At 55.0% G+C, this 26969-nt stretch overlaps 2 protein-coding genes across 2 annotated transcripts in view; one reads left to right on the top strand and one right to left on the bottom strand.

Moving 5' to 3' along the window:
- Positions 1–26969, top strand: part of CDH23 (cadherin related 23) — a 466374-nt gene that overhangs the window by 403160 nt on the left and 36245 nt on the right. The gene's annotated exons all lie outside the window — the stretch shown is intronic.
- VSIR (V-set immunoregulatory receptor) lies at positions 1551–26293 on the bottom strand. The gene is made up of 7 exons (XM_059054254.2): positions 26016–26293; positions 14812–15237; positions 13959–14015; positions 7748–7855; positions 4497–4524; positions 3004–3200; positions 1551–2821 (listed from the first exon to the last, which is right to left on the bottom strand). The coding sequence occupies exons 1-7, from the start codon at positions 26095–26097 to the stop codon at positions 2784–2786; spliced, it is 936 nt and encodes a 311-aa protein (XP_058910237.1). The 5' UTR covers positions 26098–26293; the 3' UTR covers positions 1551–2783.

Genomic DNA, 26969 nt, shown 5'->3' with positions numbered 1-26969 from the left:
AGTGGCCCCGGGGTTCCTGCACACCTACCCCAGTCCATCACCACAGACCCCCAGGCAGGGCCAGCCTGATCCAACAGCAGCATATCCAGTGGCCTCTGCTGTGTGTTTTCAGAGAGGGTCAATTCCATTCCCTTAGCTTATCACTTGAAGGAAATAAAGGCAGGAGATCTTTATTAAATGTGAACATCAGGAGATGTTCCCAGAATTCCTGATACATCTCTTAACAATGACTTAGTGCCTAAAAGCACAAATTTCCCTCCCACGGCCTCAGACAGTGCCATGATCCATGAGCTTCCTGCCTCAGTCCCACCCTGCCCAGAAGGCCCCAGGGCTCCTCCCAGCCCCCTTGGAGGCAGGCACTATGTTCTTGCTCCCCTATTCCGTTCCATGCACCCCAGCCCACAGGCACTGAGCCTGTAGGAACCGGCCACCAGAGCTGGCATCTGCAGAGGCACTACTAACCTGGGGCGAGCACAGAGGGATACCCTAGTGCCCTGCCCCTCCCCACAGCGTCAGGGAGGGTGCCTTTAAGGTTGCTAGGGGCAGGGCGTGTTGTCATGGATGAAAATGGAGGCTGGAGCTCAGAGTAAACTTCACTGAAAACAGGAAACCACGAAGCGATACGTTCACTAGTAAGGGTCCAGAGAAGAACTCGGGGCCGTGCAGGAGGAAGCTGGGGAGGAAGTGTGGTGTCTTTCTGCCGCGGGGACTCCGCCCTCCTCCACACAGCGCAGCTGGCCCTAGGGTCTGGCAGCCAAATTCTTAGAAGTTGTCTCTGCCTTGAGGTCAGAAGCTGAGGTTTGGGCCAGGCCAGCCTCCCCATTGGGCAGGAACATTCTTTCTGCACTGGGGCACGAGGAGTCTGGTCCATGGGCTTGTCCTTCAACCCTAGGGGTAGCCTGGCCCTGCCTCGAGCATGTATCACCCTGCCCATCCCTGCTCCCTGGGCCCCCACAAGCTGTGAGAATAGCTCCCTCTTTCTGCGGCAGCTGGCACGAAGAGTCCACAGCAGCAGATAAAACCAAGGGGTAGATGCCCAGGGACAAAGCAGGAGCCAGGGTTTGGCATTCTGGCCACTGGAGGAGTCAGCGCAGAGTCTCGAGGCCCGAGGCCCGCGCCCACTTTCTCCTCAAGGCCCCCAGGCACGGCTAGAGGCCCACATTAACCTACGGTCTTGGGCCTGAGAAGGGAGCTTTTGGGGGCAACCAAGGGGCTCCCTGGCTTCAGCTGCAGGACCGGGGCTCTCACTGCTGCTGGAGAGCCTCGAGCTGTGCCCTTCTCCCACCCCAACTCCCATTCCCAACCAGACCAGGCAGGCTGCTCCCTGCCGGCCGGGCCCTTAGCCTGGCCTGAAGCCCTGGCTCTCAGCACCCAGGCCTGGCTCAGCAGAGCCAGCGTAAGCTGCTGGCAGATGAATGCCCAGTTGAAATGACGCCCTCCACAGTGCAGTGCCCGGGGCTCCTGTCCAGCTCAAACTTTCTCCTTCCCCTCTCAGGCCCCACCACCCGTTTTCACCCCACAGTGTACAGAGACCCCTCCCCACTCCTCTCCATGCTTTAAAACTCTTTAATCGAAATTGCACAAAGGATTCCCCTCATATATGTGTATAAAAACAAACTTGGGTCATGCCCTGAAGCGGGAGACGGAGCAGGGGGTCCAGAGCAGCGTGGGCATAAGACTTTCTAGGGACACGCCCGCTCCTTCCCACCCGACAGGATCACGCTGCACTGGAGGCTCAGCACAGATTGACTGGAACAGAGGACCAAAGACTGGGGGGTGGGGGAAGAGGGCTCCCTGCACCTCAGGCACCTCGGAAGAAGGGTAGGGATTTAAACCCAGCTCTTACAATCCACCCACAGGTTTTGCACTGTTGCCCAAGTAGTTCTGAATAGCACCCCAAGAGCGTCACAGTTGGAGCAGTACATTATGTGGTCACCATCTCTCTCGACCGCAGGGAGCAGGCGGTGGAGCCCTCTCCTCTCACCTTCCCAGCAGGCCCCTGACTCTCCCCTCCACTCCCATCTGTGGTGGGTGGTGCAACCTCTGGCCTGTTTCCCGTTGCCCAAGATGCCAGTTGGCTCACAGTGCCACCGTGCCGCAGCATATACTCCCTGCTTGGGCGCTTCTGGCCAATGAATTCTGGGGACCAGAGCGCAGGCAGTGGATGCCCCAGATTTGTGTAAGCTGTTGACGGCTCCTCAGACTTGGCTGGTAGAAGGCAGCTGGGGAAGGCTCCCACGGCCCAAGGTCATGCAGGCCCAGCCCCAGAGCCTCATGATTACAAAGAGGTTTGACAGATGAGCAATCTCAGGCGAGATGGGGGAGCTGGATCCACCACAGTGGGGAGGAGTCTCTCCACGTCTTGTCCTGTCTCATGCCTGGAGCGTGGCACTGGGAAGTCTGCCCGGTGCCCACATCTCTGCTGTCAGGTCCCAAGGCTTATGTCCCAGGGAGAGAGGCTGCCACACAGCTGGCAGTTCTGGGGCTTGTAAGATGGAGGTCATTTAGCATCAGTAGCTGGTGAATTTCAGGTCTCTGGGGTGGGATCCCAGCACCTCACCATCCTCGAGACAGGGGTTGAGCGATCCAACACCTCCTCCCTTCTGCCACGTAGCATCCAGAGAGGCTGAGGGTCTGGCCATCAGGGGTATTTCAAAGAGTCTGAGCTTAGAGCCGGAGGACAGAAACCAGGGCCAAGGCCAAGGGACCACTCAGAGGGCCAGCCCTAGCTCAAATGCACCTGCCCCAGGCCCAGCCGCAGCTGCCCACGGCCCCCAGCTGGTCTAGATGGCCTCAGAGTTTGGAGAGTCAGGGACAGGGTCTGCAGAGGAAAGGAGGAGCAGAGTGAAGTGGGGGTTCCTCTGTCCTTTATCCCCCCAACCCCACACCCTGAGGCTGTGAGGACTCCCCAGGGAGGGTGGGCAGTGAGGCTGATGCCCTGCACGTCATGGAGAGGTCATGACCTTGCAGGCCATAGAGCTGTGAGGGAAGAGAATCACTTACCTAGGGAGGGGAAGAAGACTTCCCCGGGGCCTGGTGGAGACAGAGGAGTGTTGGGCTCAGAGAGCAGATGCCGCCCAGACTCAGAAGGCTGCCTCCGCGCCACATAGGTCAGGGGTTGCCTGGGCTTGGTCTCTGGCATCCCATGGGAAGGTGGAGAGATCTCATAGCCAGGGTTTTCGATTCCTTGAGTGTTGTTGCTAGAGGATCAGAACTGAAGGTCATCCGTGCTGCCCGGGGCCAGGCCTCTGCCCTCCCGCCTGCCTTCCTTCTCTGCTCCCTTCCCCTCACCTGCCCTCCCACCCCAGGCCTCAGCAGCCTCTCCGAGCAGGAAGGGAGGATCCAGGGCCAGAGAGAAAAGGCCATGGGCTGCCCTCCCCACCTGTCCTGAGCTGAGGGCATCTGACCCCAACTCCACCCTGTGATCTGACCATCTGCCCCAGTCCTAGGAAGGAAGCCCAGGGTCAGAGGCGCCTCAGGAATCTGGGGACAAGTCTCTCTTTGGTCAATAGAGTTAATGGCATTAGCACTGAATGTCCCCACAGCTTGTCTTGAGCTGAAGGGAGGCGTTCTTCCTGCTTGCGAGTGGGACCACCTCTGAGGACCCCTCCAACTCTGAGATTCTAGCAGGATCGCTAGCAGGACTTCCTGTGACCTGTCTTGAATAGTATCCCTTTCAAACATCAGGGAGGAGCTCTGAATTTGGTGTTGCATGCATCGGGGCCAAATTTCTAAATGTGGCTCATTCCCAAGCATGCCCTCCGTGCCAGGCTCCATGCCGGCTTCCTGTCCAGAGTGCACCAGCACACATTCCCTGTCCACTCTATCCCCAGCCTGCCACCTCCATCTGAGCCCGGCCAGCCTGTGCCCTTGTAGCCTGACAGCCTTCTCCTTGGGGTGCCCTGCAGGGAGGGGCCACAGCTCCAGATGTGCTGGCCTCCTTTGCATGTTTCAGTGTCTGCCTGGGCTCAGCTGCTTCCTCCCCTCCCCCACCCTGGCCTGGCTGACCAATGAGGCCCAAAGGTGGGTGCGTAGTTCATCCAAGCCTCCTGCGGCTCAGACTGCTGGGTGAGGGGTGGCAGGGAAAACAGCCAATCGGCACAGATGTGTAGGCCTCGGTGGCAGATGGTAAATGCTCTTCTAACCAGCTGTGCCAGGCAGCTAAACAGGGGCCCTACTGCCCAGAAATATCTCCTTCCTGACAGCTGGCCCAGAGCACAGGGAGGACCAGGGAGGCCACACCTCTGTTCTCAGCCCTGTCGTGGTATAAGCAGTGACCAGAGAGGAGAGGGGAAGAGATCCTGGTGAAGTTGGGAGAATCAGTCTGTCCTGGCTAAAAGATCCCCCTCCCCCTTAACTGTTGCAGAAGGAGTTTGGGTGTAGATGCTGCCCTTCAGAGATGACAGCCCAGGGAAGAGAGGCAGCCTCTGCCAAACTCTGAATCGGGGTGGCACAGCTGCTGGAAGTGTTCTCAGGACGGTCTCCATGGGCCTTACCTGTCCATCCGCACCAGCTCCTGGGCACCTAGGGACAAACAGACAGAGAAGCTAGTCACAAAGGGAAGGCTTCCCCAGACAGCATCCCTGCCCTCACTGGCAGATGCCCCTCGGGGAACGGGAGCAAAATCCGGGACAGGGCCGTGCTCAGCCCTGGGTCCCACCTCTGTTCACTCAGGAAGCCCGTGTGGCAGGCAGCGCTCCGCGTGTCTCCTCAGCAGGTGAGGCCTCAGTGAGCGACCCATTTTGACCAGTGATAAATGAAATTTGGGCTGCATTTTACAAGTGTCTGGGACAACATCTGTTGCCAGGAAACCAAAGGCAGCCAGTGATTTCTCCCATGTCTTAACTTGGTGATGGTTAGACATTCATGATCAACCAAAGGCCTGGCTCCTGAACTTGCTGTTTCCTGTTTAGATATTTGTCACGTTCTGGTCATCAGCCATGGTTTACTGGGCAGGAGTGTCGCAAGGTCAGTTCCTAATTAGAGTTCCTGGTCCTCTCTGTCCCATCCTCTGCATTGCCTAATAGGGTGGGTTTCAAGGCAACATCTCTTAGAGGAAACTTAGGGGGCCTGAGATCCTATCACTTCTCAGCCATGCTACTAATTTCTACTCTGCAGCCAAGCTGCTGCCACCCTGCCCCACTGTGCAGGTTCCCTACCCCCCAAACTGGCCACCAACCAGATGCAGTGACCCCAACTTCCCTCTTTCTTGCAGCTCCCCATGTACTCCCACAGATCTTTCTCGTTTTTTACGAGCTTTGCTGCTGATTACGATGGGGAAACAAGCGGTAGGGGAGGGGCACAACAAAAGAACACCCACGGGAAGTTGCACACAACTTCCTGAAATCTCTGAGGTGTCAGAATCATGGCTCCTTGTTTACCAGGTGACTGCATTCCCTCAGCTCATCCCCTCCTCTGCCCTGGGGACACCGACTCTCTGATACTAGAGAGGTTGTTGCCACACCCACTGGCTTCCGCAGCACACTGCCTTCCTCAGTGCTCCCCACACTTTCTTTTTTCCTGAATTTGGCTCATTCCCAAGCACACTTTCTGTTCCAAGCTCCGTGCCAGGCTCCATGCCATCATCCTGCCCAAAGTGCACCACACACGCTCCCATCCACTCCCTCTCCGACTTGCCTCCCCGCTGCCCCACTCCAGGCCACTCGGCCTCTGCCCTGTGGCCACAACTCCTGGCATGTCCCAGGTGACTTCTGTTGCCATAATCCCAACGGCTGCTTCTCTAGAGTCTAGATCAAGAAGAATGACCTGAATCTCCACTCCCTCTCCATTTCGTACCTGGTTTCTCTAGCATCGTCCCCTCTGGCATCTCTTGTGTCTGTCTCTAAGCCTTCGACCATGCAAGTCTTTTTTTTTTTTTTTCTTTTTGGAGAGGACAGAGGACTGGCCTCAAAAATACTTTTATTAGGAGCTAAATGATTGATACCTTCCTGTTACTGCATATATTAAATCTGGGGAAAGGTGCTATGAAGTGGCTGCCCATCACAGAAATGGGGCTCGTTTAGAGTTTCAGAAGATGTGCTCAACACTGGTCGTGGCACAGCCCTAGCCGGCCCACCGCACCCCCTTGAGCCTTCTTTCAGTGCAGTTCTTCAGCACCCAGCTCATCTGTCCCTTCCTCTGCAAAGCCCCTCAGTCTGCAAGTGTCCCAGTGCGTGGAATAGGAGATACTGGGGGCTGACCCCGGCTCCCCGTGTCCTCAGGACACCCCACAGTGTTTTGGCCTGGGGATGTCCCCTCTCTGGTTTTCCTTCGTCCGGCCCGGGACAGGGGCAGAACCTTGGCCAACCCCTTGGGGCCCTGTAAGGAAGGCTGTGAGGGGCCAAAACAGGATCAGCAGTGCGCCTCCTCCACCCGACGCCGTCCTCTGCCAGGGATGTGTTTCCCAGTTCCTGTTCCCTGATGGAGACAGTCCTGTGGTCTGGAGTAAGGGGGACAGAAGGCACCTCTTTTGCTGGTAGCCAAGCCTAGCTGAGCGTGGCCCCCCTCCTCGTCCCATTTCCACCTCCGTGGAAGTGCTCCACAGACGAGCAGGAGCTGAGGGCAGCTCTGCAATGATTTCTCCCCCTGGTTGATCCCCTGGGTTCCTCTTTCTGCTCCAACCCCTTTACCCTCCCCCACCCCGGCCCCAACCCCAGGGTATTTGTGTAGATAGACTGTGGTGGCTTTTGTGAGAGGAATAAGAAGAAGGGAGAGGAAGGCCACAGCCTCTGAGTGACCCAGTGACAGAGGGACAGAGGGGTGTCAAGTTGTTACAGTCCAGCCGAAGGCGATCGGGTGTAAGCCAAAGCCTTCCTGCAGAGGACAGAGGGGAAGAGGTGGGGGAGGCGAAGCAAGGGCCCGCACCCTCCTGCTCTTGGAAGACTGAGACTGGATGAGGCTCATGGGTGGAGTCAAAGGAAGGGCAAGGGACACTGTCACCCAAAGAGGTGGGTGAAAAGGTATCTGTGGTCACAGCTTGAAACCCGGCTCCACCGCAAACTCGCTGTGTGGTTCCTGAAGGGAGTTACTGAACAGTTCTGCGTCTCAGTTTGCTCAGCTGTAAAATGGGGCCAATGGTAGGACCAAACTCTTAGAGGGGTTACGAGGAATGTGTGAGAGAATGTATATAGCAAGCTTGGCATGGTGCCTGGCACAGCAGTCCTACTGGTTAGGGGTCGTCTGCTATGACGCACATGCTGATGGGTGTTTTTATTATGTGGTGGGACTATAGTCCCTGAAAAGCGTGAGGTGTAAAGCCCTGAGTTTTGAGTCTTAGCTCTTCCACTTACTAAGTTATATAACATTTGGTTAGTTATTTAACCCTGCTGATCTTAGGTTTCTCACCTGGAAAAGGAAAGAGTTGAATCAAGTTATCTCTAAGATCCCTCCCAGTTCTGATAATCCAAAGGTCATTTTGTCCCAACAGTTGCTACCAAGACAAGGCTACCCATACATTAAAGCAGGGCCCCAAACAATCTCCAGGTGGTAGCACTTTTATAAACCAATTTCAGCTGCTCCGTATGATTATTCATTCATTCAACAGTTATTCATTGAGCGCCAAGGAGCTAGTGGATCCCCTCCTCTCTCCACCATTGAGCCCAGCTCCTTGCAAGGACTGTAGCGGCTCCTGTCTCTTGAAGAGCAGGATTGTGCCTGCCTTTAGCCTTTGCTAATGCCCGTGGCTGAGCGGGGGGCTGGGGCAGGTCACGCACACACCCACCTAGCCCAGGCGGGCAGGGATACTCACGGCGGTTGGAGACCACCTGCCTTTGCTTGTAGACCAGGAGCAGGATGAGGGGGAGGCAGAGGATCCCCACGATGCAGGCACTCGTAGCCAGGGCAGCAGCCGTGATGCCTGAAAGGACAGAGGCAGCCAAGGTGAGGCCCCGTTCCCACTGCACCTCCTGAGGGGAAACTGAGGCCCAGAGAGGGAAGGCCTGGCAACAGGGGGACCCACCTTTACCCAGGCCCCACAGCCAGACCCTCACTGACTTGCAGAGGCATAGAAGGTCTGGGGACCCCAGGGGGGCCAGAGCACCAGAAACCAGGCCAGGCACTTACAGCTGAGGCAACTCAAGCGGGGAAAGAGAAGCGTCCTCATCCCAGCCCACTGGGAACAGCTCGACCACCCTGGGTGACAGGTTGTTCCCTGAAAAGGGAGAGCAGGCCTTTCACAGACCTCGTGCCAGAGTTCAAGGTCAGAAGGAGCCCAAGAGATGAAAATCTTATGGAAATAAATAGTGGTGATAATCGCACAACATTGAGAGCATAATTAATGTCACTGAATCAAACACTTAAAAATGGTTAAAATGGCAAATTTTATGTTATATATGTTTTATCTCAACAAAAAATAAATGAATAAAAAAGCCCTATTTATCCCCGGAGAGACTCCTTGGCTCCAGGATGGGGCCTCTAAACTGATCTCACATGTACAATTCACGGGGAAAAATCTTGGGGCAGGAACTAGGGAAATGTGAATCCTTGTCCAACATTTAAATTTTTTTAAACTTTTTAAATTACACACACAAAAATTTACAAGTTAAAAAAAATTCAAAAGTTTCTTCCTCCCCTTCTACCCAGGCTCCCTCCAAAGACATAATCACTGTCAGCAGTTTTTTTGTGTATAGTCTAGATACATTCCCCGCATGTAGAGCATATATGGGATCACAGGACAATTGCTTTTCCCACTTGGCACAGCTTAGACACCTCTCTGTATTGGCACAGAGATCTACCTCATTCTGCCTAGGGCTTTATCACGTGGCTCACCCAAAATTTATTGAAACAGTCCCCTACTGGTGTGTAAGTAGGTTTCTTCCATTTTCAACATAACTAATAAAGTAGCAATGAACTTCTTGTGTAGGCATCTTTGCTCACTTGGGCAAGTACATCTGTACATAAAACCCTAGTAGTAAAAGTGCTGAGCCAAAGAGTAAGTGTATTTTCTTTTAGGCTATTGCTAAATTGTCCTCTAAAAAAAAAAAAAAAAAAACTTGTACTGCTTCACGATCCCGTCAACAGCATGGGAGGTTTGATTTATTTCAGTCCATCTGCTGACTCCAGGAGTTTGCCTGGGAACAGACGTGCCCTCAGGACCACAACCAGTGTAAATGCATTTCCTTCCCCATTTTAGCCCTTCCCTCTGACAGAAAAACCATGGGCTGGGATACCTTGTCACAGCGTCAGCTTGGCTCCAGGGAGCTTTGGGGAGGTGAACGGGCTCAGTGTTGCCTTTGCACTACTTCTTTGGGAATAAAAGCTGTTTTTATCTCATTGTATTGCTGAACAACCTGACGGTGTAAACAAGCTTTCAGGGGGGTTGTTCAGACCTCAGAAGAGAACAAGCTGTTTTCAGGCGCTTTAGAAGTACCCACTGGTACAGGAACAGTTGATGTGCCGTTACAAAGCAAGTTCGACTCCACATTAAAGCAGGTTCCCCGCAGATCTTAGCGAGGCTGCACTTTCAGAGTATTGAAAGTTAAATGTTCTATAATTCAGACATTCGAGTATCTCTAAACCCCATCACAGGACCTTATTGTGGGCACTGAGAAACCGGCTGCACAGTGCTCTTTTCTGGTCATCAAAGCAGGTCTCCTCCAGACTGGTACTAGGCAGCATTGGGTGCAGTCAGTCAGTGATCACTGAGTCCAGCTCCCTGTTGGCTGTGGGTGACTTGGCCCAGCCTCTACCTGACTCCTGTCCCCAAGCAAAGACTCCCTCTCTTCGGCCCCTCTAGGGGATGAGGACTTGGTTTCCTTACAGCCTGGCCTGGGAGTTGAGGCTAGGGCCAGGGGCCAGGGTTTGGGGAGAGTTCTGTGGGCCAGTTGCCCTCCGACACCACGGGCTCCTCTGCAGAGCACAGCCTTGCCACAGCTCCCCAGCCCTCCCGCTACGTGTGGCCAGTACCTGGGGGTGAGGTGGGGGGCTCCTGCTCTGTAGCCATCCAGAGCCAGACTCATGCTTAGAAGGTGATGAGGCACCGGCAGAGGCACCTGCCTAGCCAGCAGCAAGCAGTGTGCCAGGCCCTTACACAGCGGGGTGGGATGGGAGGGGCCCAGCCTGCTCGGGGAGTCTTTGTCCAAGGCCTGCCAGTAGCACCCCGAGGGTGTTTATGGAGGAGGGGGGAGCTGCCTGGTTCCAGGTATGGGGCTGGATGAAAGCAAACCATACCTCCTGCTGTGTTGGGGGGTGGGGAGGTTGCTTCTCAGGGAGATGGGCTGCCCAGCCCCCTTCCCTAGGTTCAGTGAAAAACCACAGCCCCCCAGCAACTCGGGGCTCCTGGGCTCCTTGGGTACCACCTCCTCAGCCCCACTCCTCTCTTATCACCTCCCCTGCCACCTCAAGCTGCTGTGAGCATTCAGAGGATTTCATAGACCAACTACCCTCCTCCTCCCCAGAGATAACGCTAGGAGACTGGGGCTACAGTCAGAGAAGGGAAACTCAAAGAGCTTCTTGGCTGGAAGCATCATTAACTGATCAGGTACCAAGGCTGGCTGGGGGGCACCTGTCTTACAGCAGGGACTGGGATCTTTCCAAAGGCAAGTGGCAGTGGAGGGCAGTACCCAGCGGTCAGCCCTGGGGCCTACTAAGCACATGGGTCACCAGGCAAATGTTTCGAACTGTTAGAAAACAGGATATGTGTCCACTGTCTGCTGCCATCTACTTGCCATCCTGCCTTGGCACGGGGGAATGGATGAGATGACTTGGGAAGCCAGGCCTAGAATTCCACGTTAGAAGTAATAGTAGCCAACACATACACAGCACTTACTCCGTGCCAGGTGTGGTTCTTAGCACTTTCTTTACACAGAGTACCTCATTTTAGCCTCATAACAACCTGGAAAGTATGATTATAACTGGCATCTCCATTTTACAGATGAGAAAACTAAGGCACAGGGAGGTTAAGCATCTTGGCTGATTTCAGGATCTGTGCTCTTACCCACTTTACCACACTGCCTTTCACTAGAATGGACTCAGGTTGCAACTATGGCCGACACAGTACTTAATTGTTTTTTAATTAGTTGCCAACATTTTAAAATTCAGAGGGTTCATGTAAAATGTGGACTTCTGACTTTGCTTGAAAATTCAGTGGCTCTGGCAACCCTGGGCCCCCTTCCTGGCACGTGGCAGTTGGAACTGCAAGTACAGACTGGCAGCTGGGTGCTCACCACAGTCTCTACCCCTCCCTACTGTCCTACCCACCAGCTCCCGGGCCCTGCGGGCATTTCGATTTTGAGCCCTGACTCAGGACCTTAGATAACACAGGGTGCCTCCTTGTTAGTTGGAAAGGGACACGCTTGCTCACATGGCTCAGTGGACACACGATACCTGGAGAACAGAAGCACTGTCCGAAGCCCGCACACCCCACCCAAAAGCATAGCCGGGTTTCTCTTCATCTGAGACCACTTCCGCCTTAGTGCCAAAACTCCACCACAGCTGTAGTCTGCAGACCTCCAGAACCAAGGGCCTGAAAGGGGACTCCAGAGATCACTGATGCTATCCCCCTGCCCTTGACGCCGAGGCAGAAGCAAACATGTGCCTTTGGCCTTTAAGTAGCCAGTTAGTTCCCTGTAGACAGTAGTTCAGGGAAGCAGGGACCAGAGTGAGGCTGCATATCCCGCGAACTGGAGAGGAGGAAAATGTCAAAACCTGAGAGCAGAGGTGCCCGGCAAAGGAAGCCTGACCCTTAACAGTTAAGTTCAAGGTTCTGCCTCACCCTTGGGCTCTCATCAGCCAGACTCCTGGGATTTCCCAGGTGACTCCTGTTCCCATCATTCCAGCAGCTGCTTCTCTAGAGTCTAGATCAAGAAAAACGACCCAGATCTGCACCCCCTCTCCATTTCACACCTGGTTTCTCTAGCACCGTCCCCTCTGGCATCTCTTGTCTCTGTCTCCAAGACTTAACTCATACAGCTGATTTTCAGAAAACGAGTGTTGACAGAGGGGAAGGCCCCAGTGCTCAGGCAGGGTTTGCACGCTGAGAATCAGGCACTCTGGCTACTCTGCTTGGCTCTGGGAGACTGGGAACAAGTCCCTGCACCCGTCTGAACCCCGTTTCTCCATCTGTGAAATGGCAGCTGTGGCGGAGGTGTTTCTGTGGGAACAGAAGTGGGACAGGGGGTTGCTCAGAGTGGAAGGGGCAATGGGGAAGTAAACACTCAGGGACCCTGCCATGTGAGGCTCACCCTGTCCTGTGCATAGCACACGTGTGCGCACACAGTCATGAGGCTGCTGCATGGGAAGGGAGGGGCTGCTCGGGGTGAGGGGGCCCCCTTTCCACCCTCCTCGGGGAGCTGCGAGTGGAGGAAGTGAGGAAGGCAGCGGCTCGGTGCTGAGGCCACACACGAGCTCTGCGGTGTGCAGGAAGAGGGGCTTGTTCTTAGTTCCGTGTGGGTCTAATTCAGACCCAACTGTGTGTTCTAATTTTGTTCCTGGCTGGTCCATTTGTTGCTTCAGAAAAAATGAGTAGCTCGAATAGAAAGTCACCACAGCCTTTGAGTGGGGGCTTGGCCGGGGCTGTAGCTGAGCTGTTCCCATTCCTGGCTTCAGTTTTGGTGTATATCCTCCTGGAGGGCAGGGAGGAGGCCTGCACTTTTGTGTCTCCAGGGCCTAGGCCAGAGCTGGTCCACACTGGATGCCCGATAAATACTAACAGGGAGAAGGCTGAGGAAGCCAAGACCCCCTCCTCTCAGAAGAGTGGGGTGTCCCTAAGATGTCCCGCCTTTGCCTGCTGTCTCCAAGCTGCTGGGCATTCTCGCCTGGCCTCCTAGTGCCCAGGCACCTCTTTTTTAAAAAATTTATTTAATTAATTTATTTTTGGCCACATTGGGTCTTTGTTGCTGCGTGCAGGCTTTCTCTAGTTGTGGTGAGCGGGGGCTACTCTTCGTTCAGGTGCGTGGGCTTATTGCAGTGGCTTTTCTTGTTGCAGAGCACGGGCCCTAGGCAGGCAGGCTTCAGTAGTTGTGGCTCACGGGCTCAGTAGTTGTGGCTCGCGGGCTCAGTAGTTGTGGCTTGCGGGCTCTAGAGCGCAGGCTCAGTAGTTGTGGCGCACAGGCTTAGTTGCTCCACGGCACGTGGGATCTTCCCGGACCAGGGATCAAACCCATGTCCCGTGCATTGGCAGGTGGATTCTCAACCACTGCGCCACCAGGGAAGCCCCAGGCACCTCTTGAAGCAGTGCCCCCATCCCCTGTAGGGCACCTCTGGGCAAATACCACGGGGCTGACTGACACCCACCACACTGTGTGTCCAGTCTCCTACCCCGACGTGGGAAGAAGGTGATGTGAGCACAGTCCCAGCTGCACTTCCCTTGTCAGCTGTGTGAAATGAGGCAGTTATGTCACCTCTCTGGGCCTCCATTTCCATGTATGTAAAGTGAAGTTGGTGACGCCTATTTCATAGGGTTCTTATAAGAAGCCACTGAGATACCAGTACTTGGAAGGACTTAGCACAGTCCTGGCACATAGTAGGAGCTCTAGAAAAGGTAGTTCTGGTCCCTTTCCTGAGCCTCTCCTTCCTCCTTCCCCACACAGAACAAGGAGATTTTAAATAGTTGAGTCCAAGCCATGAGGACCCCCACCACAGCGCTCCAACCTTTGCCTGTGGCAGAGGGCTAGTGGGCAGGCGCCATGCCCACTGAAAAAAAGCTCGGCAGCCTGTGGCACCCAGTACCTGTCTTGGCCAAAGGTCACTGCTGGGGCACAGCCCCACTCAGTCAGGAGCTGGGTCTCCAGGAGCCACCATCCTCAGGCTTTGGGCCTTGGAAGGGGCATGAGCTTCTGGGGGCTGCAGCCCAGTGGCTCAGGTGAAGGAGGAAACAGAATGGACAGGCAGCAGCAAAGGAGGAGGAATGGGGGTTCCATGGGCTTGGGGTGATGAGGTCAGAGTTCAGAATGAGGTCTGGGTCCAGGATGAGAACAGAGGAGAACAGAGAACCCAGAAGAGCCAAAAAGGTGGTTCCTTACTTTCACTCTCCTTGGAGGAGGGTGGGTACACAATGCACTTGGATGGTGCTTCTTCGCCTGTGGGAGCAGAGAGAAGGGTCATTAGGTGGGCGTCAGACCCAGGAGGCCAGGAAGACTTGTCCAGGCTGGCATGCCCCCCCTCCTGTCACAGGTACTCAGGCTAGTTTCCCCTTGGCAACATTGGCCCAGCTGCATGCACACACGCACGGAGGCATATTTTCACTGCACAGCCAGGCATGCCCTGCCCATTGTCATGACACATGACACCCTCAGGGGCATGTCGATACCTGCCCACACCCACACCTCTATCTAGTCTACTGCCCCTTGCCTTCTCACCGAGAGAGAGAGAGAGAGACAGAGAGAGACAGAGAGAGACAGACAGACAGACAGACACACACACACACACACACACACACACACACACACACTCTCTCTCTCTCTCTCTCTCTCTCTCTCTCTCTCTTTCTCTCTCTCTCTCTCTGTCTCCTAACTCACACCTCAGGTGTGAGCCATGGAACTGTGGTGAGTAGTCACACTCCCAGCCCAAGTTCATACACCCCCTCCCGTTAAAGTCCCAGTGTCGTAAACAGAGCCACGTACGCACTTCCGTCTATCATACCCAGCTACCCAGAGAGACGCGCACACAGCTCCACACACCGTGCCACCCCTGTAGTGCCGGCACCACCCACACAAACTCACACAGCCTCCGGCACAGTGTTGCACCATCAGATGCACAGCACCACCCCACAGTCACGCTGTCCTCCTCTCTGCTCACCCTCCCAGACAAGCACAGGCACCATCCCCAGAGTGACACCCCCCCACACCCCAGCTGTCCCACAGAGGCGGCCCTCACCTCCTTGCACCTGCAGCTCCATGGCTCCGTAGAGCCGCTGCTCCGAGTGGTGGTGCCTGATCTCCACCACCAGGCAGCAGTAGAGGCCGCCGTCCAGCAGGGTCAGGTTGCGCATGGTGATGGTGAAGTTGCCGTGGTGGTCAGAGGCTGACTCCAGCCCATAGCGCTGGGCCAGATCCTGGCTGGAGTTGGCCTGGTGGCCGCTGTGGTGCAGGTGAAGGTCCTGGAACGTGAGGTTGCGGATGGGCCGGCGCTCCAAGCAGGCCTGCACCTCACCCCGCGAGCTGCGGTACCAGGTCTTGTAGAAGGTCACGTCGTGCCCTTTGGCCAGGGGGCCCAAGAGTCTACAGGTGAGAGTGACGTTCTGTCCCTCAGGACACACATACAGGGAATACGGCGTGGCGACCTTGAATGCTGCCACCAGACCTGCTCAGAGAGACGAGAGCCTGTCACCCGCCTGAGCCGGCGCCACTACCAGTGCCCCCAGAGTAGGGAAGAACCTTGGTCTGGGGCTTCAAATCTGCGGGTTCCCCAGCCACAAGCTCCGGGCAAGTCAGCTGACCTCCCCAAGCCTCAGCTTCTTCTTTAATTCATGAACCCGGCTCCGTCCCAGGCTGTGTGGGAGGAGCCACAGGAGCTTCTCCAGGTGTAGCTGGATGAGGCATAGGAGAGACTCCAGGCAGGCAGCAGACTGGGACCGGCCAGCGTGTGTCCCTCTCCCAGATGGCACATGTGCTCCAGCCCCAGCTCCCATCCCCCTACTGCAGGCACCATGGCTCTGCCCACACCTGGGCCCTGGCACTTCCAGCTTCCATGCCCAGTGCCGTCGGGTGGGAAGCAGGGTGAGGAGTGGAAGGCTGTTTGGGAAAAGCAGCGCTTTGCCCTTGACTGCCCCTCTGGGGGCCAGCGGCTCCTGGGGCTGGCCTTGCCTTCGCGTCTCCTCATCAGTGAACACTAACAGAGCATCTACCTGCGTGAGGCCTGTGTCAGGTGCTACATCTCACCCGGATGCTGAAGATGTGGCCTCTCCAGGGGCTTATGGCCTAGCTGGGCAGACAAGTCCTGCCTCTTCACAAAATAACCCCATAGGCTAAAGGGCAAACCCGTACCAGCCTTCAGGGCACTTGCAGAAAAGAGGACACGATCTTCCTGGGGATGGTCAGGAGACTTCTTAAAGGAAGGAGGGTCTTTGGGGTAGATGGACAGAGAGGATTCCAGCAAGTGGAAGGTGGTAAGGAAGTAGGAAAACCCAAGGTGTCTAAGGGTCAAGGACAGGCAATGCAGAAAAGGTCATCATCTCATCCAGGCACCTGCCTGCCACCCAGTCTTCTTAGAAATATTTTCTAGTTCACTTTGTTTTCAATAAGCAACTGAAGCCATGCTCTGGTCCTCTTTATCCTACCCCAGTCTCCCAGCATTTAACCAGGTTCACCCCCCAAAGCACTGGCCCTTAAAAACAGAAAATTCTGTCTAGCTATGAGCCTCAGTTTCCTCATGTGTGCAATGAGGAAAATATTAGCTACAAGAGGCTTGTGAGAGGACAGAATGAGGAAAAGAGGAGAACACGAGATGTGAGCTCTCGTGCCCCCTGCAGACATAGGAGGGATAGCATGGTTATTAGACATTAGTGATATTTTGATTTTAATTGGTTAAAATCAGGGGCTGCTGTGGGCAGACAGGGAAGGAGGACCCTGTAAATATGTACAGGATCGAAATGGATATGTCCTTTTCATTGCCGTTGCCTGAACCCAAGATAACAACACTTCTTCCTCCAGATGCCCCTTCCCTATTTTACAGCCCACCCCGCTCTCCCCTCACCTGGCAGAGCTGAAAGCCTGGCCCAGTGAGGAGAAAGGCAGCCTAGTGTAGCTTTGGAATTAGCCCACCCTGCATTGGAGTCCAACAGCTGAGAGTTACATAGACCCTGAGCCTCAGACTCCTCACTATAGAACATAGAAGTGAAACAGCTACCTGCCAGAGTTGAGGCAGAATTACAGATATTTTACATGAAATGCTCTGAAGGTCGGTGCTTGGTACCTGGGAAAGATAGGTCTCTAACTCATTTCTGCAATTCAAGAGACGTTAGGACATTAGGAGTGAAAACCGTTCTGCACTATAGAATGGAGAAGCCAGATTCAGATTCTCTCCCACTAAGGTGTGAATGACTGGTAACAGCTGTGGTCCAGCCTTGGCGTGCCTGCATATTTAAAGCACAGTGTGAGGAGGCAGCAAAGCCACGGCCCCAAAGAATATGTCTGCAAGGGTGGCGTTTTAAGCCCCAGAAGGTAAAAAGGACAGACACACACCACAGCCTCCCACTCACAGCGCCCACATGTGAGAGGGAGCCATGTCTGGGAGCCCCAGATTTTTGGAAAGTCATTGCCAAGGTAAGCAGGGATTTCAGAACTTCTTTAGCGAGATGCTGATCTCCCTTTCCAGCAGAAATATAGAAGCCCAGAAAGGGAAAGTGGTTTGCCTAACGTTCCAGAGGGTATAAACTCAGAACCTAGAGCATGGGGGCTTCAGGTAAAGCAGGATCTAGTTAGAACTAGAAGAAGGAATAGCATGGGCATGTCTAACAACCCAGTAAGGTAGGTGTTATTTTTATTCCTGTTTCATCAATAAGGAAACAGAGGCACAGAGATGTTAAGTAACTCACCGAAGTTCACATAGCAAACAAGTACTAGAATCAAAATTAAACTCAGGCACTTAGACTCTGTACTGAAAGAAAAAATTTCAGAAACTGGCAGCCCACCGGCCATACTCAGCCTTCAAACATATGTTATTTGACCCTCAAAGTATTTTACTCTTTTTTTTTTTTTTTTTTTTGGAGATCGCCAAAATTTAAAGACCGCGAATTTGATATGAAAATTCCGACTTCTGGCTTCTCTTTGAGAATCAGTAAATTAACACCAAACCAGCTTTCCTATGAGGGAGTCATCCACTGGATCTGAGCAGCAGCCTCCTTTTTAGATGGGACACTGGTGTTGTAGCTTCTGCGGTCCCTCCTACTCCCTAACTTCCCACCTGGCCTGCTTCATTCCCTCACCATAAGTGTCCCGTGGGCATCTGAGTTTCTGATCCATGAGTGTGGCTCCTTGGTGTAACCAGGGAGGGATTCTACTTCCCAAGCCCACTGTTCTACAGTTGAAACCCTCAGGCTCAGAGAGGAAATGATCCACCCAAGGTCCCCAGTGGAAGCCTGACTGCCAAATTTTGGCTGTGCCAGTAAATGGAAGTGGGGAGTAGCTACAGAAAGGACCCTCTAAGGGAGAATAAAGACCCACCCAGAGAGTGGACCCTGGATTATTTCTGCCCTCTACTCCCCCTCTCCCCAGCAGGCCACAAGGCAGCTCCCAGCAGCATCTCTCCCAGCTGGTAACTGGTTTCCCCTTTTCCCAACATTATCTTCAGCCCCAGAACTATCGCCAAGGGTGAGAGCCGAATCCAGATCCAGCAGCATTTGCAGGAGCACATACACCTTGGGGGCCACGGGGAAGCTGGCTCAGTAGAGGCCAGGGCCGCAGGTCTGGGGTGGGCAGAGGCAGACACAAGAAGCGGAGCACAGAGCTGAGCAGGGTGGGGACTGCTGAGTGGACAGAGGTGTGGATGGGTTGGGGCCAAGATGTGGCAAGACCGAGGCTAGCTTGTGGGCGGGGTAGGTGTGGGCAGGACGGGAGAAAGCAGCAGGGCCTCCAGTGGGGCACCAGCCCAGGGCCTCCAGCAGGACATCAGGCCCAGAGTCCCCTGGGTCCAAGCAGTGGTGTTAATGACTGCAAAATTGCCCAGGAAGCAGTGGAGAGGGGATTTTCAGCCCGAGGAGCGCTTTCGTTGAAGACCCACAGGGGGGACACAGAGAACGGGGGTTCAGAGACAGAGTTGGGGAGGGGGCATTGCTCAATCCCTTACACCCCACGCGCCCCAGAAGGACCTCTTCCCCTTTTAGATAAAGGAGAAGCTTCCCTGGGCTTTAGGTTTGGGCATGGGTGAGAGTGTTCAGTTTGAGCAAAAGGGCCAGACAGGAGTGGGCCGGGCATCTACAGGTTTTGTCCTGGGGGGAGAGAAAACATCTTGTTTGTGGTGTCTGAGACGGCAGCCAGCACAAGGCCCACGGGCAGCCTGTCCTTAGGAGGACTCTCAAGGGCACGGCGTTAGGGAAAACAGCGCACGCGCCCCATGCCTTCCGTGACTGCGCATGCGCACGTGTGTTATCGGGGGCTATAAATAGCCCAGCTGGAATTATTATTATTTGGCGGGAGGATGTCGCTTATTGTCAGGAGCAGATCCTTCTGGACACCTGGGGCATTGTCGGAGACTGGGGAGGAAGGCCCCTGGCTCCAGGGTGGCCGAGAGCATGTGGGACAGGAAAAGGCCCCCAGCCCTGGGCTGAGCCCAGGGTGGGAACCATCCATCATTGTGCTGTTCTTGGGGCCCTGCACTCCCCCCCACCCCCAGCCCCCACCTGCCTCTGGGTAAGATGGCAGAAACACCTGGAGGAAGAATGCTGTGATCCTGGGAAATGTGAGGTCTCAGGATTAAAACTCTGGCCTGGGCAGGCAGATCCCTGGGCCCCAATCCCCACTTAGCCATGCCCTTACTGTGTGCCTTTGGGCAGGTCCCATCCTTCTCTGGGCCTCCCTTTCTTCCTCCTATCTGGAGAGACTCCCCACATTCCTAGGCCCCTTCCAGCTCTGAAACCCTGTGGCAGGTGAGAAGGGCTGTCTTAGGGCAGAGGAAGGAGGCAAGAATGGGCTACAAAGGTGATCACGGGCATTTATGAGCCCCTCTTACATGTTAGGACTTGCTGAGCACTTTATACTCGTTTAATTCTCATAACGCCCCTGATGTAGGTCTCATTATCCCCATTTTAAAGATGAGGAAATCGAATCAGAAGTCAAGCGATTTGCCCAAGGCCACACAGCCCTACGTGGCTGAACTGAGACCCACACCTTGGACAAGCCAGCACTACAGGCAGCAAGAGCCCTAGAGCCCTCCACCCCTCCAGCGGGTGGGGCTGACACCTCATCCTCCAGCTACTTAGAGCGTAAACTGACCTCCAGTTGACTTCTGTGCTCTCCACGCAGCCAGCCTTGCTCTGCCTCAGACCCAAACCGAAAACATCATTCTTTCATTCCACAAATATTTACTAAGGTCCCAACATGAGCCAGGCCCAAGGCAGAGAGGCCATGGGGGTGCAGAGTTCCCTAAGGGACTTCCGCTCAGAATTTGGCCCTGCTTCTGCCACTTTCTAGCAGAGGGACCCTCAGCCACAGAGGGGCTCAGCCTCTTGTAAAAACCTTCAGTGTAGGGGAAAGGAGTTCTTGTTTAGCTTCATCTCAGGATGCTAGTTTTTTGTGACCTCTTTCCCCCCACCCCGTAAGGTTTCACCTCATGAAACCCTGTGGGTGTGAATGGGATGGGTGTGTGTGGGTGTAGACAGGCCTGTGTATTTACCCTGACCCGGCATGAGCTTAGTCCACAGTCGCCAAGGCAACACCCCAGCCTTTGGAAGTGGGTCCCTGGCTTGCTTAGTCAGGCCTAGGAGGACCCACCCAAAGAGCTGGACTCTGTCCAGCTGCTAGGGGCTGTAAACAAATAGTTACTGATGGCCTGCTATTGCTGGCCCTGTGTTAGATGCAGAAGGCCAGGTCCTCGCCCTCAGAGGGGGCCCCAGACAGACATGGACCTCGTCTCCAGCTCTCTGCCAGACCCTGTCCTCCAGGACAGTCCATGGAGGGTATAAGGAAAGGCTAGGCTCTGTCTTTATCAAGATGGAGAGCACAGAGGGCAAGAGGCAAGGACCAATCAGGACTGGTCCTGATTCCAGTACTAAGCTCCAGGAAGTACCTCCGGGACAAAGGGCTGAGGGCCCAAAGCTGGCAGGTCCGCCCATGGGGCTCCATGGCCAGTGAGGACAAAGGGCATCTCAGATGTGTTTATTGATACCTGTTCCTGCAGGAAGTGTCCATTCACATTGGACCAAGGAGTCTGGGAAGGGGAAGCCAGGCTCTATCGGAGGAAGCGGCACTTCCAGCACATTGGGAAAGCATCAGTGCATCTGGGGCTGGAGGCTGTTGGCCAGCACACCTCCCCAGGGAGGGCCTGGGCAGTTGGCCAGAGCCACACCAGTGGATGCGTCTCTGGATGACTCGTTCCTCAGCTCTCCCAGGCCCTCCCTGAGGACAACTGTATGTAGCCCAGACTACCAGCTCCAGCCAGCTACCCTCAAGATCCTGTGCTGTGAAGACTTCCTAAGGTTCCAATTCAAATCTCTTTGTGCCCTACCCTCAGTGCAGAGGCTCGGTGGTAACAGTATAGTAGTAGCAGGCTCTTAACTCTGTGCCAGGCATCATTCTAATCACTTTTATATAGAGTCGCTTATTGAATCCTCCCTCCCTATAAGGTAGGTACTATTTTCGTCTCCACTTTACAGATGAGGAAACTGAAGCACAGAGAGGTTAAGTAACTTGTACAGAGTCTCATGAATAGCAAGTGGTGGTGTCAGGATTTGAACCCAGGTCATCTCGCTCCAGAGGTCTGGGGTGTAGTAGTAGCCAGGGATTGACCAGAGGCCCCACCTCCTTCCTGCAGATGGACAGGCTGCCCTGGCCAGTGAGGCTGCAGGCTCTCCCTCTCTCCCACTCTCTCCGTAGTTGTTGGGACAGCCAGTTGGCCCCAGCGTGGGGAGTGGACCCAGCTAGAGCCACCGTATTTATGTGGGGAAGGCAATGGGGGCTGGGAGAATTGGGGCCTGGAAGAAGCCCAGAAAGGCCTGCTGACCCTGTCCTGGACTCTTAGGATGAGCACTGCCATCTCTCCCTTCTTCCAGGAGAGCTGAACTGTCCCCTGCCCCCAGCTGCCAGTCCTCACAGTGGTGAGTTTTCTTTTTCAATGGAGAGGAGCTAACGGCATCTACAGCACAGGTAGTTTTACTTTCAGTTTTATGGCATTAAATAACACTGAATCACATAGAGAGAAGGTTATTCCCTTTACGATTCTCTTTCAGTCCTGATTACATCAAAGAGAAAGTCCCAGTTTGATGCCAGTGTGTCTTCAAAACATCTCTATGATGTGCTAAGCTCTCCTTTTTTTTTTTTTTCCTGCAAGGTACGGCAGGCTTGGAGCCTTCCCCAGGCTATAGTTTCCAACTAGAATTTACCTTATTTGGTTTTCCTATTATGTACTTTTATGATTTTGTTCTATTTATGGCAAGTGACACTGGCTTTCCATTTATGGCAGTGATACAAAGTTTCCTTTTAAAATCTATTTACTTAAGTCAAAGAATGAGTAGATTTAAAGAGGGTACATACGATGATGGGCAGCCACTGTAGAAACCCCTAAAGCAGTGAACAAATGGACTGAAGGTCAGGAAACACCATCATAGAATTACCCTTCCGAAGTGAGTGGTCAGCGTTGTCAAGACCCCGTTACCCAGCCTGCCCAGGGCTCAGATAAAGGCAGAGTGTGTGTTTGTGGTCCCACAGTAAATGAACGGCAGAGACAGGGCTTGACCCCCGGTCCCCATGGGAAGTAAGATCCTGTGTAGAAAGGTTAAGGGACTAGGCTGGCTCGGTCAGGAGCAGAGCAGCTTCATTACTGAGTTACTGATGGACACGATGGCGGCCATTGTCTTTCTCTCTGGGGATGGTCAGCCAAAGTAAACAGGCTGAACGTTAAGCTCAGTTGCAAGAAAGACCCCAATGAGACAAGGAAACCCTGAGCCCGGCTTGCCTTGAAGTGGCAAAGTCCCCATCTCTGGGGAACTTTAAGAGAAGCTACAGGCACCTCCATGGGCATTACAGACTGTAAGTGTGTAGAGGTGCTACGGAGGGCTGGGCCCAGCACTTCAGACCTCCAGGATTCTAACGAGTCCCGTCCCGGTGCAACCAGTCAATGCCTTCCCATGCTCTGGGCGCTCTACCGGACCCTGCAGGAAGCAAGGAGCTAAGATGGTAGACCAATGGCACGTGGCCTCCAAAAGCCAAGAGGCAGAATAATACTACGCAGCCAGAGTTCACCAGGTGCCGGGCACTGTTATTCCAGGCTCTGTGTTACGTGTGCACCAAATATTCACAGCAGCCCTCTGAGGGAGGTGCGGTCATCATCCCTATGCGCGAGATGATAGAACTTGCTCACGGATGCTGAGTAACTTGTGCAAAGTGACAGAGCAGTAAAGGACCATGTTGGGATTTGAACGGAGCTCTGACTGACTCCCCAAGCCAGACTGTTAAGTGACAGAGTTGAATGGGAAGCCCGGGCATGCAGGGCACACAACTCCAGGTCCCTTCCATTCTCACACAGGGTGGCATCAGGAAGGCCTTGGGCATGCCTGCGCTGCTGCTAAGGGGATCCGAGGGTCCATCAGAAGCTCCACCGCAGCTCCCTGGTGCCCCCTCCCCTGGTGAGGCCAGACTGCTCCTAGATGAACGGTTGGCCTAAAACCTGGCACCTCAAACTCAGTTTTTGGGGCTTGGTCAATGCTGGCGAGGGGTCACTGCCAGTATACCCGATGGGCACCAAGGACCCCTTTCTTCCTCTCTTCTTTCCCTCTGTCTGCTTGGGCCTAGGACCCCATATGTGTGTGCATATAGGGAGGTGGCCTTCCAGCGGTGTACCTCCCACCTGGGCCACCCTCTCCTACGGAGGTCAGGCCCCAGCAGGGAACCTTTGACCTACTTGGGGGAAAGAGAGAGCAACCAGCCCAGCTCAGCAAGGGGCTCCCCAGTATTGCTGCATACCCCTGGCATTGGGTAGAGGCTCCCTTATGCCCATGGGCTGGCCTCAAGCCTGCTTCTCTCCACCTCAGGGCCTCTGGGCAGCAGACTGTGGATTTCCTAAGAGCCGATCACTGCTGCATCAGAGGCTTGAGTAACCATTGGGTTACTCAACAAGGCCCTGCAACCCTGCTTACTATACAGGGGAAGATGGGCTCTCACCTCCCCAGCCCTAGTGCACCTCCATGGGCTAGTCCCAGAGTTTGGGACTCTTGGGTCAGCCTGTGAGGACATGGCAGGGACAATAACTTCCACAGGTCCTGGGAAGGCCAATAGGGGAAGAAGAGGCCCTGCCACCCTTGGGGTCTGCTGGGTCCTGGCTCCCTAGGTGCCTCCCTCCACCCATTTCAACCTGGGTCAGGCCCAGGAAAGGGGTATCTGCAACTTTTCCTAGGCTCCTGAGCGCCATTATCACCACCACCATTCTCCATGGTGCTGGCCCAGCCCCAAGAGCTAGAGAACAAACAGGTCTGCACTAGCCACCTGCATCTCACCTTCCCAAAGCATCAAAGCTTTGACAGTGAGCAATCCTGCCCAGGGCCACCCAGCACCTCAGCAGGCCGGTGAGCAGGTCTTTCCAACTCAGAGACCCTCCGGACCATGCCTGCAACCAGGCCCCCCCATCTCTTATCCCCCTTCTTGCACACTGTACTGGGTAGCAGCATGAATATTCATTAGCACGCCCATATTACAGTTAGGAATACTGAGTCCCAGAGTAGTTCAAAACTAAGAGAATTCTCCTGGCTCATTTCAGTGGAAAGCTGCTTCAAACCCTAATTATCTCCATGAGCTGGGCCCAGGAAGAGATGGAGTACCAAGCTGTTTAAGTAGCCAAGACCTCTGGGGGTGAAGCCTCCTGGCTGTAGAGACAATATGGAGTGAGGGGCTCTGAGCCTCTCTGCTACTGGCTCTGTGCAAGCTGGCTCTCTATGCCCTAGTTCTCTGGAACTCGGTTTCCCAAACTGGCGCTGCTGAACAGAGAGCAGCTCAGCCAGAGGAGGACAGGGTAGGGGTAAGAAAACTGAAGGGCCTCTTGGGGTCACTTGGAAAGGATGGGTGGGGCAGGGCAGGCGGTCTGTAGTGGGTGTGATGCTGGCCGTCCTGCCTGCCACCATCCACTGCTCCTTTGGGAAGCCCCGTCTGCCATGAGCCATGACCTCGGTGCTGAGACTGCTCCCCCACCCTCTTTGGCTCTTCCTGGGGAGCATCCAGTTCGGGGCTTAGGCATCTCTGTGGGGTGTGGGCTCCCTCCTTCTTATCGGAGGCCCAGGCCAGCCTCCCAGTGCTGAGATACCATGCTGCCTGCAGGCTTCCCAGTTTCTGAGGTGTTTTCCAGGTTCTCTCGGAACCCTCCTCTTGCTCTTACCCTGTCTTCCCCTTCCTCCTCTTCTTCTGACTCACCCACTGGGTCCCTTGCCAAGCTCCCCACCTCCCTCCTGCCTCCCTCTAACTCCCTGCATGACTCACACTTTCCCTGAGCCTTCCCAGGGAAAAAGTTTAAAGTTTAGTTCCATAAGCTGCCTGCCGGCCCCCTCTTCCCTCAAGATGCAACTGCTTCAGTCCTGGACAGGTCAGAAGCAGGGGCCAGGCTGCGGGTACTGGGACCTTTGCCCCCCACTCAAGGAGCCGCTGTGTCCTGACCAGGATACCACCTAGAGTTGTGACAGTCTGGACTTTGGAAGGGGAAAGTGACACCTCCCTGTGTATGGCTTCTGTGTTTTTGTGCTGAGGAAACTGAGGCCCGAAAGATACTATAAATTACCCAAGGACCTAGAAGGGGCTCACAGCCAAGCTGGGAAATGTCCCACATTCTCCCCAGTGCATGCCCTACACCAGTCCCTGAGCTGCAGCTTTGCTAGGATGCTGGGAATCAGCTGACCACTCAACTCTCAGCCATCAGACCCTCAGGATAAGGACCAGAGGGCACCCATGTCCAGCTGTGGACCAGTGCCTGCACTGACTAGTGCCCACCAAGGCTCAACCACGAGTGTCACCAGGGTACAGGACACTGGCTGAGAGTATACAACTTCGGCGCCTCGTGAGATCCTGGGGCCCTGGTGTGGGGCAGGGAGACGCCACAGGTGTCAAAAGCCAGTGGCATCCACTAGAACACATTGGGCTGTCTCCGCCGTGTTTATTTCCTGTTATGCAGAAGGTACTCGTGCCTGGGCTCTCTAGGTTGGGAAGGGCTAGACAGGCAGCTGCTTGGGCAGCTGTCGGATACACATGTGCCCACCACCCAGCCAGGGCACTTGGCAGAGAGCCGCCGCCCCTGCCAAGCCGTCCTAGCGGCCTCCCTGCCGCGGGCTGGGGTCACGGCAGGCTGAAGGGGGCTCCCAGGGCGCCCGCATCTGACCTGGGACCCCCCCACCCTGCCCCGCTGTGCTCTCCCGTTGCTCCTCCCCAGCACCCAGGCTCCGCCGACCTTACCTCGGGAGGCAGCCAGGAAGAAGGCGAGGAGCACAGGCCCCCAGCGCCAGCTGCCAGCCTCCGGGACTGGGGGGACGCCCATGTCGCCGCCGTCGGGCAGAGCTGCGTCTGGCGCAGCCGGGCCGGAGCGGAGCCCGGGGGCGCGCAGGGGGCACTCCTGGTCCGCAGGGAGCGGACGGGACGCGGCCGGTGGGGAAACCTCCGCGCGAGTGAGCGCAGAGCAAGTGAGCTCGGCCGGCAGCCCGAGAGCCGCCCGCTCCCAGGGGCCCACAGCGCCCCCGGGTGGCCAAGGCTGGGGCGCTGCCTCTCCAAGGGCCGCCGCGGGAGGGACTTCCCGCTGACTCGCACCCGGCTGGCCTTGTAGGTAGGGGAGCCAGTCAGTACGCCAAGAGTCAGCGCCACTTGATCGCCCGTTTGAAGCCTTTTCTTCTCTCCCCCATTACTCTTTGCCGAGGATTAGTATTGTTGTAAAGCCTGAGAAGTACATCTGCGTCTAACTTAGCGCGATACATCATCATCATCATAGATTGTATCAGCCCTCACCCACCAGCAGAGGCTTGTACCTGACGTCCTCCAGCCCAGGTCCTGGCACTCCCAGTAGTGGAATGACTGAATGAATGAATGAATGAATGAATAGATGGATGGATGGATGGATGGATGGATGGATGGATGGATGGATGAAATGCAACTTTTGTAAAGAGCTAGGTGAGTGAGTTGGGGCAGGCTTGACTGTAGATTCCAGAGCTTGCACACGCACACACACGCACACACACACACAGACATTGCACAGGTGCAGGAGTACCCCGCAGGCTTGGCACACCCCTACACTAGGACACACCCGCACGTGTGTGTAACATCAGGTAGTGTGTCCCACAGAAAATCATCAGTACTCCTCTCACCCAGGCCCCAGCCTCTCTTACTCCCTGCACCCTAGATGTCTGCAGGATGCTCTCA

Source organism: Kogia breviceps, chromosome 2 (assembly GCF_026419965.1).
Source record: "Kogia breviceps isolate mKogBre1 chromosome 2, mKogBre1 haplotype 1, whole genome shotgun sequence".
NCBI classification, from domain to species: Eukaryota; Metazoa; Chordata; class Mammalia; order Artiodactyla; family Physeteridae; genus Kogia; species Kogia breviceps.
The sequence above is the reverse complement of the archived record's forward strand: the minus strand, read 5'-3'. Positions and strand labels throughout refer to the sequence as shown.